Source organism: Carassius gibelio, chromosome B15 (genome assembly GCF_023724105.1).
Source record: "Carassius gibelio isolate Cgi1373 ecotype wild population from Czech Republic chromosome B15, carGib1.2-hapl.c, whole genome shotgun sequence".
NCBI classification, from domain to species: Eukaryota; Metazoa; Chordata; class Actinopteri; order Cypriniformes; family Cyprinidae; genus Carassius; species Carassius gibelio.
Genome location: NC_068410.1, coordinates 19,188,686 through 19,203,120, shown reverse-complemented (window position 1 = coordinate 19,203,120; position 14,435 = coordinate 19,188,686). Strand labels below are relative to the sequence as shown.

Sequence of the window (14,435 nt, the reverse complement as noted above, 5' to 3'; positions counted from 1 at the left end):
ATTGCTGTCATATAAAGATAAGGCAGAAATAGTACAAATAGAACACCAGTTTTCAGCCAGTATCCATGTAGGTCAAGACAATCAAATTGGTGGCCATCTTGTTGGTAAGCATTTTTTTCTTCTCTCTCTCTATGAAAGCAACAGCCATACAAGTACAGCTCCTATGTACTTGAATAGGGGAATCAGCACATGGAAATTCTAGCTATTTTACATTTTAGCAAATTGATGGCTAAGAGAATGAAAAGCATGATTTTTTTTTCAAACCATCAGACAAAAACGTTATCATAATTAGTGTTTCTTTAGCTCAAATCACACTAGCAGAAATCTCTAATAATATTCATATGAGAAACACCAATGGTTATGATAAGTGGACAAGTTGGTTTAATAATATATGACTGTGGACCACAAAACCAGTCATAAGTATAATTTTTTTTACGGTTTGTTAGGATAGAACAATATGTGGCCAATATACAACTATTTGAAAGTCTGAAATCTGAGGGTGCAAAAATTCATATTGAGAAATTTGCATTTAAAATGAATTTCTTAGAAGTGTATATTACAAAAACTAAGTTTCGATATATTTACAGTAGAAAATGTATAAAATATCTTCATGGAACATGATCTTTACTCAATCCCTGGCCCTCTTTATATCTTTATATTTCGAAATTTAAAAAAAAAATCTTTTATTTCGTAGTTAGATGACACTTGGTGACTTTTGTCACATTAGCAATATTTTGAAAATATGTGAAATAACATTTATTGAATTACATTGAATGACATATCATATCAATTAATTACAAAATGTTCGTACAAAGTGTTTTGAATGATCACTTTTCCATCCCTTATTTTGTTACATTTTTACATTTTTAAATAAGGAGTAACAAAAATGCTTTCTGCTTGTTCTCTCCCTCTTGGGGTCTCTCGAGAGGAAATAGCTGTAATGTTTTCCAGACCCCGCCCCATGACGCACAACTAGAGGAAACTCCTCGCGCGTTTCTCGCTGTCAGGTCCACGCTGCCAGCACGAGGAACGAGCAGAGACGATCAGCTCACACCAAAGACACTTAAGACTTTTACACTAACTCTTCCAACTTCAGGCAGCACAATGGTAGACGAAAAGATCTCAATAGAAGACGGAAAGATGTCCAACGGTGAAGCGCACCAGGACGACCCGACCCTCGCCAACGGTTTGGGTGATCACAAGAGGAGCGCGCCGGAGAGCACCGGGCAGAAGATGAAGCGCTTCGTCATGGCCAATCTGCTGGTCATCCTGACGGTGTCTGCGGTCATTGTCGGTGTCTTCATCGGGCTCGGCGTGAGAAGCGCCGGCTTGAGCCGCACGCAGATCCTTTACTTCGGGTTCCCCGGCGAGCTCCTCATCCGCCTGCTCAAGATGATCATCATTCCTCTGGTGGTCTGCAGTCTGGTGTCCGGTGCGGCCAGCCTGGACCCCAAAGCCCTGGGCAAGCTGGGCGGCTGGGCGATGCTCTTCTTCCTAGTGACCACTCTGATCTCGTCCGCCATCGGCGTTATCATGGCGTTCATCATACAGCCGGGCTCCAGCGACGGCAAAAAAATATCCAACCTCTACCAGGACGAAACACAGGTTCCTGAAGCCAAAGAAGTCATCGACTCGTTTCTAGACTTGATCAGGTGAGTCCCCAAAGTCCAACAGTGAACACGTGTCCCAACATCCCGCGCTTCGGCGTTCGAAACCGGAGCTCTAGGGTTCCAAAAACTTTTTATATGATTAGTTTTATGCTAATCTTATATATGATAAACATTATAACGTTTTGACGGTATATTTACTGTGTGGCATTGTCGATATCGATGTGAATTTCGCAAACCGACGTTAAGTCGGCTGTTATAACCCATGAATTCTGGAAATGAACCGCGTGTTTCTAACTTCCTTTCAGTAACGTTAACTGCCTGCGCAGCTTTGCCAAACAGGGCGAGGAAAGGAATATTAAGTAAATATGAAAACGAACAAGAAAGGCGATACTAATTTCTAACGTTTTACGTAAGTAGAGTTAAAAGGTTTTTCCAATGCACGCTCAAACCCTGTTACTATTATTTCCGTTCTCCGATACTGACGAGAACTGCGTGACGTTGCTCTCTCCATGCATGTGCTGTAAGCAGACGCTACAGTTGCATCAGCTGCGGGTGGCCCCCTTTTTTTTCAAAGATATGGCATCTTCCCTTTTCCGGGTGTGTAGTTTCCTTAACTAGAGAAAGCAAATGCCGGAATATTTTTTTCAGCGGTATACCGAACAGCTTAATAGAACAAAACAAGTATAAATTCTAAAGAAAACGTCGATTAATTTTTTCGGCAGAGGCAGAAATTCCTTGCATTCCACAAGGAAACCCTATAATCATACAGTTTTAGGGTTTGGTCTTGTTGTCCTGGTCAGATTTCATCATGTGTTCAACAGAATGACGTGAAGAGAACATTCTGTTCTCATTTAACAACAGCAAAAGACGTTTAGTAAACAACTTGTAAACTTTCTAACTACCACTGAAGATGAGAATGTTAATATGAAGATATACAAAATTAATGCTAATATTTACACTGACACACTTCAGGGTGAACTGACCCAAGAGAAACTGTATAACTAACTAAAATAGTTTTTTTCTACTGTCCTTGAAAATTTCACTCGGCTCACAAAATTTGCCACAGCTACCAGAGCATTAGCCTGTACTACCATAGCTTTTTATAAAGAAAACACATACATGCATACATGGATGTATAAGAACACACGCACCTAAAATATATATACACACACACACACACACATTAATATATTTTAATATAGTATATGTTAGGTAAAATCTGTTAGTTTAAATGCACTGTAAGTCTGTTTGGATTAAATGCATTTATTTATTAAAGTTTATGTATGTATGTATATGTGTGTGTGTGTGTGTATGTATATTAAATAATTGTCCCATTATTCATCCACAATAATATTAATTTCAACAATAATTTCATTTTGGAAATCCGGTCACTTAAACATGAATGCAGCAGTTCTTCCCTCTCTTGATGTTTTTTAGCTATTGATTTCGGTTTTCAGTTTCAAGACCATTAAGGGAATAATGGTTCATAATTTGAGGGTTTCAGTTGCTAACAGTCGTGCATTCATTCCCACGTGACAAAAGGAGCCAAAAGCCTGTTTTGTAACCGCTTTGAGATAGCTTTGGGTTAAAAGTTTAATAACTTCTAATTCCAAAATAAGTTAGATTTTCCCTCTAAAAACCTGTGTGCATGTACATCTTTTTTGTTTTTGTTTTAACTGTAAAAGTCAAATTATGTCATGTCATACTTGTTTCTGACCAGTTACTCAGATTAATCTCACCAGGATTCTGAAGCTATTGTGGTTTTGTTCCATAATTAGTATCCTAATTTAAAACCAAACTGAAACATTTGAGATGTTTCTTCTTTGGCTGCATCTCCGGGGAAGCCACGTGAGGCCAACACACACACGTGCAAACACACACAGACATGCACTATAGAAGCAGGGTTAATTAGCCAGCTGATGTGGCTTGTGTCATCCATCTAAAGGGGGGTTCTCTCTTGGGCTCTCACCGTGACTAAATCCTGCCACACGATCTCAAGGACCACTGTGGAGCCTTGCTAATTTCACACTCTGGCAAGCACGCAGTTGGATGGTCTTTCTATAGAAAGTCTACATACAGCAGGTTCTGGCATGTACATTAGGCTTGCTTGTCTGAATGTATGTTTCCTTATAACTCTCTCACATTAGATTTTTCGGTTTCTACAAGTTTAGACTTGCTGTTATCTGAAGTTGCATTGCCTTGTCTGGATCCCTCAACAATATTTTGGAACAAGCCCTCCTTGCCTTGTTACACAAAATAATTTATCTTAAAGGTTAAGTGAGTCTTGTTGTTGCAAACCCTTATGACCTTCTTTTTTTGAAGAACACTAAGTTTTGAAGAACGTTCATTCACTACAGTTAAAGTGAACGGGCTGTTGGGTCACCATTCATTTTCATTGTATTAAAAAGCAGCTTGGACATTCTGCAAATTTGTGCTTTTCCAATGAAAGCCAGTCAGATGAGTTCAGAATGACAGTAAATGATTCCTGGGTAAATTGTTCCTTTAATGCATTAGCGTGTGCTTTTTTGTACAATACGTGTGAAACCCACCGTTTCCCCATCATGTTTTTTTTTTTTTTTGTGTAAAAGTTTATTTTAGACAGAGCAAAGTCAGAGTGTTAGGTACATTTACCTGTTAATAGTTACTTTTAGCATGTCAACACACACTGAACTAAGGATAAATCTTTGACGAAAGCTTTGATAGGGTGTGTGGAGCGCCAGGTTTCGGAGAGGTCTTGTTTGACGTGTCTCACTGTTTACACCAATGTAAAAGCCGGAACTTCCATCACATCTTAAAGCCATATTTGGAATGCTTTGAGTCGTGAAATTGTATGAGCTGTAAATGTTGGACAAATGCTCAGCCCACCCAGCTGGATTTGAATGTGACGCTTTGAAAACCAGTCACAACATTTGCATGTGTCAATAATGCCATATTTCAGTGGCATGAACTGGTTTTACTGGTGTTGCTATGCTGGTTTCAGTTCTAACTTTCCTCAATGTTCAGACGAAGGAAATCTGAGAAGAGAGACGACCACTGGCATTGGTTTTTGGCAGTGACCTGCTGTCTGGGATGCAGCCTGTTGCACAGCACAGCAATTTGAAGTTTTCCAGTCTCATCTTGCTCCAGCTGCACTATTTTTTAATTATAATAGTCTCTTTACACCTTCCAGACTTCTTTAGATGTTAGCGGGAATGATTGCAATGTATTGGAGAGCTCACTATGGGCAACAGATTCCACACTTTTTCAGAATCCGGCCTGTAATGGTGCATTTTTTTGTGGAAATGTAACTCAAGCACAGCTGCTTTTGTGATTTTACTTGGAAAAAGGTAGCACACAGAATTAATACCAGGGATTATAACTCCATCAGATCAAAGACTTCCTCCTTTTTTTGTATGCACACTATATTAAGGTCAGGGATGCTGGGATATTCCTGAATAAATGTCTGCATTTGTCATTAATCTTCACCTCCAGGCAGGTCCTAGTGCCCATCTCCATTGGAGGGGAATGGGGTTATAGGGATAGAGGGAATGTGTGGTACTGGGATTAGTGGAGGGATATAATCAGAATAAATTCTTCAGGTTATTTCCACATGAGGCCAGGCCGGTCAGGAATTGGCTGCCTAGGACTTAGAGGATTTTAGTGCCAGTGGGCAATATCTGTGAAGGGTAGAATTGGATCTTTGTTCTCTCATTACCTTGTTCTGCACCATGTTTGTGAAGGTATACTTCAGTTGTTATAGGGGACGATATCGGCCGATATTTGACCATTTTAAAATATCGGCAGATAAATTTTTCTGTTTGGCCGATGTGTTCGAGGCTGGACTTTTATTTTGACTGCGCTGAACACATTCACATTATCTTTCTTGTGCGTTGTTGTCATTCAGTTCTGTATAATACAGATAGATATGTAATAGTTTACTTTTAATTTTTTTATTTGTATTAAATATTTGTGAAAAAACACTTTGCCTTCTAAAGTATACATATGGTTATTTTTTTTTTTTATTAATTATCAAATTATTTCAAATTTCTTAAATATTAAATTAAATGTATATCGGCCAATTTCACACTCTGCTTTCCAAGATATCGGCTGCCAAGAAACCCGTATCGGTCGACCACTAGCTTTGTTCAGTGTAATGGACTAATTCATTAGTTGAAGTCTGATTTGAGAGCATATCAGATGTACGTATAACTCCTCCCTGTCATCTTCTTTCAGAAACATCTTCCCTTCGAACCTGGTATCAGCTGCCTTTCAGTCGGTGGGTTTAACAATCGTTTGTTTAAACTATTGATTTTGTTTTATATGTGATGTGTTATTATGTGATTCTGAACATTTTTTTCTCCTTCACAGTATACCACTGTTTACAAGGTTAAAAATATTACCAACTCCAGCAGCTTGACTGCCTTCACTGTGGAAAAGGTACCAAGTCCAAGATATAACACCTCTAGTCAAGTCCGAGTTTTCTTTAAATGCATGTATAATGTAAGAATTTATCATCACAGTAAAATGGTCGAATTATGATCTAAGAGATGTATGTATGAAATCTGAGTGGTTTAATAATATTTCTATTTTTTTATGTCTATTCAGTCATTTTTATCTTTGTGTTAAGATTCCAACTGGCAAAGAAGTGGATGGAATGAACATCCTGGGGCTCATTGTTTTTGCCATGGCGTTTGGTGTGGCCTTGAGGAAACTTGGAGAGGAAGGAGAGATCCTTATCAAGTTCTTCAACTCTTTCAACGAGGCCACCATGGTGTTGGTCTCCTGGATCATGTGGTAAGGGAACAGCATGTGCTTTTTCCAGTGTTTGAACTGTGGTGTCCTATGGATTCGTCTCTTCACTTCCCTTCTGTATTCCTTCTTTTCTGCAGGTATGCCCCACTGGGTATTATGTTCCTGGTCGCTGCTAAGATTGTAGAAATGGAGGATGTTGGCTTGCTGTTCGCCAGCCTGGGGAAGTACATCGTCTGCTGCGTCATTGGCCATGCCATCCATGGTATCCTCGTCCTCCCGCTCATTTACTTCGTGATCACACGGAAGAATCCATACACTTTCTTGCTGGGATTGGTCACTGCTTTGGCCACTGCCTTTGGAACCTCCTCTAGGTAAATGATTGCAGCAAATTACGCTCTTCTTCTTCATTGGCATCTACGGTTCCGTTAAGAACAATTAACATCCAGGGAACTTTTCAATTGCACAAAACTTTCTTTATAGTGGAAAGAGGTTATTTGAAATTTAAAATGTTCTTTACATTAAGATAAGAAGGAACTGTTCATTGATGGGCCTTTTTTGGCTTAACAGAATTTCGCAAATGCATAATTAAGTAGGAAATGACAGTCAGATTTTTATCATCAGCTCTGCCACGTTGCCCCTTATGATGAAGTGTGTGGAGGAGAACAACGGCGTGTCCAAGCACATCAGCCGCTTCATCCTGCCCATCGGAGCGACTGTCAACATGGACGGAGCCGCTTGTTTCCAGTGCGTAGCTGCGGTGTTCATCGCTCAGCTGAACGGAATCCCACTGGACTTCGTCCAGGTCATCACCATCCTGTGAGTTCAGTCATCCACCTCCGTACTCGCCCGGCTCTGATTGGAAGACGTAGGCTTTGACCGTATGACCTTCTCTCTGTTTGTAGCGTGACTGCGACGGCGTCGAGCGTGGGTGCTGCTGGGATCCCTGCTGGAGGGGTGCTGACGCTGGCCATCATTTTGGAGTCAATAGGCCTGCCCACCAACGATCTGTCCCTCATCTTGGCTGTGGACTGGCTTGTGTGAGTATCTGGTTTAGATGTTTTTGTGGGCAAAATAGAAAGATGGTAAAGCTGGAGTATGGATCGGGGGGAGGTAGGGGGTGGGAAAAGACTGCTGATGGTTTTGATTTGAATAAATACGTTTTCATTTCAGTAATATAGTGTTTTATTATTAAAGAAAATGACTGGAAATTAAAATATAAAGTCAATACATAATTAAAACATGATGAAATTATTTAATGATGATGTAAATACAAATCCTATTTGAAATAGGAGTCGAGGATAAGATGTTTTTATTTAAATATGCATGTATTCATGTAATGTCTTGTGAATATTTAAATATTAAGAAATTAAGATTGAGGATAAGATAATTGTATGTGTGTGTGTATATAGGTGCTGTCAAACAATTAATCACTATTGAGTACAGTGTATATTTGTGTGTGTGTGTATGTATATATATATATATATATATATATGAAGAAATTTTTTTTTGTATGATTATGTATATTTTATATTCATATATAGATATTTTCAAAATATACTTGATGTGTATTTATATGTACATATTAAATAAACAGTACACATACATATATTATGTAAACAAAAAAGTTTTGGTTGTGATTAATCATTTGGCAACACTAATAGATAGATCGATAGATGGATATTTTATTAATCTAATATCTTATAAAATTAGATAACATATTTAGTATTATTATTTTGATGTATTTGTACAAACTAATGAGTGCTCGAGGATAATTGTTACTTTTATTTAATGTCCTCATTATTTTTGTACAGTGAAGATATTTTTTTTTAATTCTTGTTTCTTCATTTAGCGATCGAACTTGCACGGTCATCAATGTTGAAGGCGACGCCTACGGAGCAGGTCTTCTGCAGTATTTTGTGGACCGTGAGTCCAGTAAAGAGGGGGCGGAGCTAAACAAAGTGCGAGTGGAGAAAGAAGACCCCGCCTCCAGGCCAGAAAGTTCACCTCTCATCGAGAAACAGGGAAAACTTGAATTGGAAGAAGTCGCTGGACCGAAACCCTGTGAAGAGGAGTCCTATATGTAGACTTGAACAATATTACAACAAACTTTCCTTCAGGACCTGTCTGATCTCACTAAATCAATCTCTGCATCCACGCGGTGACCATGGGAGAGATACAGGTTAAGATTAAGACAGGACAAAGACTACATCCTTTTGACCCTCCTCTAAGCTCAACTCTGAAGGAGTCTGCCAAAACGTACGCACATTTAGATCGGAAAAATGCTTGAACAATTATTTATTAGATGCTGGTCAGACGTTTTGGAATTCACTCCTTTTATAAAAAAACTTACTCCGGCCTTTCAAAAATAATTTATTTATATTACTATTATTTTTACGCATGCCCTAATAGTTCTGATTATGTGCTATTGAGTTAAACCTCAGAACACCTTTTTAATGCAAAACATCTAATAAGCCAAAGAATTTCACTGCATCTTTGAAACACACCAAACACACCAAACATGGTTTTAGGTGGCTTTATGGTCCGTTATTCTGGAATACCTCATCCGTGCCGATTCCCTTTATACCACATCAGGCTCCTCAGATGTAGGTCCATCTAACAGGTGTAAATACCTTCACTAAACTTGCTACTAGAGGAGCCAAAAGAGTAGTGCTGGAAACCTGACTGACAGGCAAGGGACAATGTTTTACCTTCTGCGTCTTTGTCTTTATACATTTCACAGCAGGCTCTTTGGGGTCAAGTTGTATCCTAAGGTCAGACAGGAATGTAAGCACAATGATATATGGGTCACATGCAAAGTACTCCTTGTCTTAAAGCTCTGAGGCTGTTTAGATAAGAGCCTTGAAGCCTGCTGTTGAGGGAGTTACTTATGTGGAAGTCAATGAGCAACGGAGGTCAAGAGCTGTAAACCGATCCGTTTTGTTCTGTTTAAGAAGAAAGCCATAGATTAGAGCATGAATCAAGACTGGAACTGAGATTTTTGTCAATTTTGTATTTAAGATCAAATAAGGAACATGTTTAGGAACATGTCGGATGTGTTAAAAAGTTTAACATGCTCTCTCTCTCTATCGCACACTGTCGCGCAATATTTTTTTTTTAATGTTTTTTTTCGTGTACAAAAAAAATTAGATTTTTTTTAAATCTAAAAAAATGAAGTATCAATTTTGTTTGCTTTTTAAAAGTACTTCTGGTATCTTTTTTTTATTTTTATTTTTTATTTCCCTATGTATGTTATTGCAGAAAAGCACAAATATAAAATGCCTGCCATTTTCTAACAATAGTTAACTTTACGAGTTGAACTGGATTACTTGTTTAGTTTTTTTATATATATGTCTTAGAAATGTATAGCCTAAACACACCAGAAGGAGGAAGGTATTGGATGACGCTGAGAGACAATTGCCTTTCTACTGCATGTTGACCAAGTGTTTGTCACCGTGATGAGAAAGACTTAATAGCCCATTTTTGTAGAAATCAAAACTTCTAGTTGATGGAAGAAAGGTTAAATCTGACCAAAGAAACAGTTGTAATTTTTCATATTAATTTATCAATATGTATTACTAAAATATGGTGCTTATGATCTGCATAATTAACATTTCGTCTCTCATTTCTGTTCTGTGCTCAAGTTGTATTTCAAATCTCAGCTGTTCTGCGTGACGGTCATCACTCCTTTCAAAGCCAGTACTGTAAAGGCTTCTCATTCCAGGCGGCTGAAGCGTAGCTGCCCCGATGATATGGATATGTGTCCGTGTGCGAATTTAATGTGTGGTTGCGTTATAAATGGCTACTTGATGCCAAAGAGTACTGTTAAGAAATCCAGTGTACTCCACACAGACTGCATAATAAAGTTTTTTTTTTTCTTAATAAATCAGCAGTGATGTTCTCTTTATTATGAGTTCAGGTAACTGAACCACTTGTTTGTTTATCATATTTATCTATATCATGTTTATAATTGTGGCTTTCTGTGTTCAGGCATTTTGTATAATGATTGCTTCAAAGGCCAGCATGTTTGGCTTCATGTCCTGTTGCGCCACCTTGTGGTTCATTCAACATTTTACTGAAATTTTTACAATTAAAAACTCGAAAAGTAATTCTGTGAGATGGTTTATTTCAGGACATCTGAAATACATTTGAGATATTAAGTCAAAGTGTGGTGTTATGCTGTTTGTTACATATTTGGTGGTCATAATGCATTTACATAATGAACATTACGTAGCACTGTATATTTGTGCGCCACCATGACAAAACAATTGTGTAAAGAATGAGTTACATTAAAACAAAATTGAGATCAAACTAAAAAAAAAAAAACAAAGGTACAGTTATTTTCATGCAGAAAGGTGAAAATATCATAAATAAAGTGAATATGTGCATCAAACAGTAGCTTCTTTTCACTGGCTCTTTGTGTAACCCTTTCCGTTTACAACCATTTACACAGGAAAACCATTCGAGACAAAAAAAACCTTCTTCAAAGATCATTACATCCTCTTTTAACATCAATGTACACCAGTGTTACCACATGTCACAAAACACTTCCTACACTCTACAAAGTTCATGGTGGTATAATAATGACCATTAAGTTGAAAAGCAGTGAAGTCCTTTCAAGATTTTAATGAGCTGCCTAGGTTGTTAATTCAATGTTTCACTTGTGGACATACGAACATAAATCAGGTTCCCATATACCAGCATTTACTCTACATAAAGCACTAATGCAATAAGCAATATAGGCTCTTTAAAACTGGTGTTTCTCTGACAATCAGTTTAAAAATCTAACACTTGTTTAGTGTTTAATTGCTAGATACTTTATTTTAAGGTGTCCTTATTACAGTGTAATTATACATGTAAGTACCGAGTAATATGTGCTTACTATACAGTTAGGTTTAGAATTAGGGTTTGGCTTAGGGTTACTTATGCATAATGTATTATTATTATTATCATTATAGTAAGTACATGAAACAAGAACACAAAGTAAAAATATTACCTTTAATAGCTACATAAACAGATGTAATAAAGTTAATGTTTGTGAATTCTTGGGAGGCTGCGGTGTGAAACATTAAATCCTTAGATTTTAGAACTTTTATTACCATTGTTACATACCGTATATTTAGACTACTTTTGGGACTTTATAACTCCCCAAACCACAACACACATACAATTAATAAAATCGGCAAGAAATGCGAACGTTCAAGTGATCAGACACAGTTCAAAACCTTTAAGTCTGATAGTAATACTCTACAGAGTTTACAATGTCAGAAATGCAACAAATGCAGTGTTGTGTACTTGTGGCACATCAAGTTACTGCTTGCTACGATCCTAACGTGCGACTCCTGTCCAGTCTTTTCTTGGCAGGGTTCGGATACTGGGGGTTCTCAATAACCCCTTCCCCAAACTTGAGTTCCAAGAAGGCACGGTGGTTGTTCGGACCATAAGCAGTGATGCCGGCGAACTGCATTGGCACCAGGGGTTGCAAAAAATGCTCTGGGAACTCCACGTCTTGTTTGTGCTCAGTCCAAGTGTCTCTGGTCATAACTCCATTGCGAGGGTAGAAGGGCCACAAGTCCACATGCAAATGGTTGGCTTCACTATACTGCACACGATAGAAGTCGCCTTCCACCGCTCGCTCCCACACGTAGCCGTTAGCATCCACCAGTGAGCCGGAGTCCAGGTTCTTTAGGTAGTCGCAATTTGGAATGTCCTCCAAGTAGATGCCTAAATCCACGTCATAGTCCCATGGGATTATATCCTGGTGTCGGGCTGCTCCCAACAAGGAACCGCCTTCCAGCCAGTAACGCACACCAGAGCTTTCCAAGATATTGATAACATACTTAGTGGTCTCTCGTAGGGCGCGCAAACAGCAAGGAGGAGTCCAGCGCTCTAGGTAGAGGTATTCCGGTGTATCGTCACGCACTGTGCCGAAACATCGCGGTGTCTCTTTACTGCAGCCAAACCACTGATCGCGACCATCAGGCAGCAGCACGCGCTTCATCCCGAAGCTACGCATGAGGTGATTGGTGGCGTCTTTCAGGCGACTGTCCGCCTTCCACTGGTTGTGCGCTGAGCTAAACAGCGGACGATGACTTGCAGAGAACGAAGGTCCCTCCAGGAGCTTGACCTTCCAGCCGCGCAGAGAAGTTTGTATGAACAAGGAAGACATGAGGGGGCGCCCTAAGGGAACCGAGAGATTGAAAAGGTCCTCGGTGCGGATAAGAACCACGGCGTCTCCCTGCAGGGCTGTGCAGACGCTGCCGCTGCTCCCTGAGGCCGCAGAAGTGTAGGTCGCGGTCCATTCCCGTAGATTCACCCGAAGGTGCAGGCACTGCACTGCCGAGCGTGTCAGCACAGGGGCAGCAACGAGTCGGACCGGACCGCCACCTTCCCCTTCCAGCTCCCGAATTAGACGCTCGATTTGTCGGCCGTGGTCCAGCTCGACGCCATCTGGAACTAACAAAACAAACTCCGTCTGCACATTGAACTCGGGGCGGTGGGATTGTGGAGGCTGGTCAGGGCTCGGCGACAACACCAGGAGCCGGGCTCCCTCTGGAAGTGCCAGAGGAGGGTACGGTGGACTTTCAGCTACAGCGAGGAAGGGCAACTCTGGTCTCTGGCGCAGAAAGGAGCGTGCAACATCACCAACGTAGTTTTCAAAGTCTTCAAATTCAAGAACGAGGATTGTAACGCGTGGACCACGCATGTTGGCCTCAAGGCCTCCCATTTTGACACCTCCAACAATGCTTCCACCTACCAGATTACCCATAGCTCCCAGTCCAGCCACAGGCAAAGAGGCTTTCTTTAAGCCTTTACTTTGCTCCCGGCGCTTCTCCATCATCTGCTGCTGGGCCCGTGAGACATAATATAGAATGAGCAAATTCAAAATGATGGCTCCTGTTAACAGAGCCTGGCAAAAACTGATACGCATTATGGCTCTTGTGGTTAAACACTTTTATGATATATACAGTAAGTCAAATCTCAAACAGAGAGAGGACAGAAAATCTTGATTCTCACAACCTGTCCGAATTCCTGAAATGTTGAACATTATCATCCTGGTCTGGCCAAAAAGCAAGCAAAGTGGATAGCGTTTGGGAGCTGAATATTTGACGAAGCATCTTTGACCAGATCAGTTTCTGCTGATGTCTTCCTGATGTGTCAGCTGATCCCATCCAGGAAAAAAAGAATTACGGACAGATTCCATATTCCCTCCTTCAGTTGTGCCTTTAGTTCACCACAGTCCATTAAAAAATGCTAAACATGAAGACAAAACAAAGAACATATTAATAAACAAATTTACCATGAGCTCTTCAAAGTACAAGGCAAATGTTTGGGAAATAAAGATCAGGTTTGCATTGCAAAAAGCCTATTTGTCATCACTACTAAGTCTAGCCAGCAAAGATAACCTAGAAATACACCAAGCTGCTCTCCCAATAAGAGGTGAGCTCTAAATTTTAGTATTTGAGAAACTATCATTTGATTACTTGAGACAGTTCCTCCAAATGCAGAATGTGCATGCAAAATGAAACCCAAACAAGCCTACAACCATCGATTCATGTAGATCTATGCAGCCTCTGATCTTAAAAGCATGCGCATACAATGGCACGCATCTTCAGTAACGTTATGCAAAACGGTAGAAATCACGATTGTGAAAACTAACGTTTTAAGATTGATTCAACGTGTTCCTTATCAGCACATTGTTTGCACGGTATTCTTGCTAGTCTTCCCCCTGCTTAATTCGGAAACGAGCAAAGGAAGCCCGAGAGAAAACCCACAATGTAGCAGGAAGCTTGCACAACTGGGTCGCCTCGATCAAATCCATAGAACTAGAACGAGCGAGTAGAATGACACGTAACGTGATACTTGAGTTCTCAAATGGGCGGGGCTTAGCGCTAACAGGATGGTCTTAAAATGTTTTTCTTTTTAATGCTTCACTACTGTGTATTTTTAACTTCAGTGTCATCTGTACACCAGATTATTATTATTATTAGTATTATTATTATTAATTTTAGTAAATGTAGAAATACGATATATATTTATTTAATGTAACATTTATAAAAATATATATTTTTAAATAAATCAATTAATTAATAAAAA

The 14,435-nt window shown here is 39.5% G+C and overlaps 2 protein-coding genes across 4 annotated transcripts; one reads left to right on the top strand and one right to left on the bottom strand.

Moving 5' to 3' along the window:
* The first annotated feature begins 488 nt into the window (after nt 1-488).
* slc1a5 (solute carrier family 1 member 5) lies at nt 489-10,447 on the top strand. Its single transcript, XM_052575930.1, has 8 exons — nt 489-1,652; nt 5,823-5,865; nt 5,958-6,026; nt 6,217-6,383; nt 6,479-6,712; nt 6,963-7,157; nt 7,244-7,378; nt 8,191-10,447. The coding sequence occupies exons 1-8, from the start codon at nt 1,105-1,107 to the stop codon at nt 8,423-8,425; spliced, it is 1,626 nt and encodes a 541-aa protein (XP_052431890.1). The 5' UTR covers nt 489-1,104; the 3' UTR covers nt 8,426-10,447.
* fkrp (fukutin related protein) lies at nt 10,448-14,174 on the bottom strand. Of its 3 annotated transcripts, none has more exons than XM_052575934.1 (2): nt 14,114-14,174; nt 10,448-13,592 (listed from the first exon to the last, which is right to left on the bottom strand). In XM_052575934.1, exon 2 carries the CDS (start codon nt 13,267-13,269, stop codon nt 11,659-11,661), a length of 1,611 nt encoding a protein of 536 aa, XP_052431894.1. In that variant the 5' UTR covers nt 13,270-13,592; nt 14,114-14,174; the 3' UTR covers nt 10,448-11,658. The 3 variants fall into 3 exon arrangements, with proteins under 3 accessions (XP_052431894.1, XP_052431891.1, XP_052431893.1); XM_052575931.1 differs by having other exon boundaries at nt 13,999-14,147; XM_052575933.1 differs by lacking the exon at nt 14,114-14,174 and adding an exon at nt 13,885-14,038.
* Between the last annotated feature and the right edge of the window lie 261 nt (nt 14,175-14,435).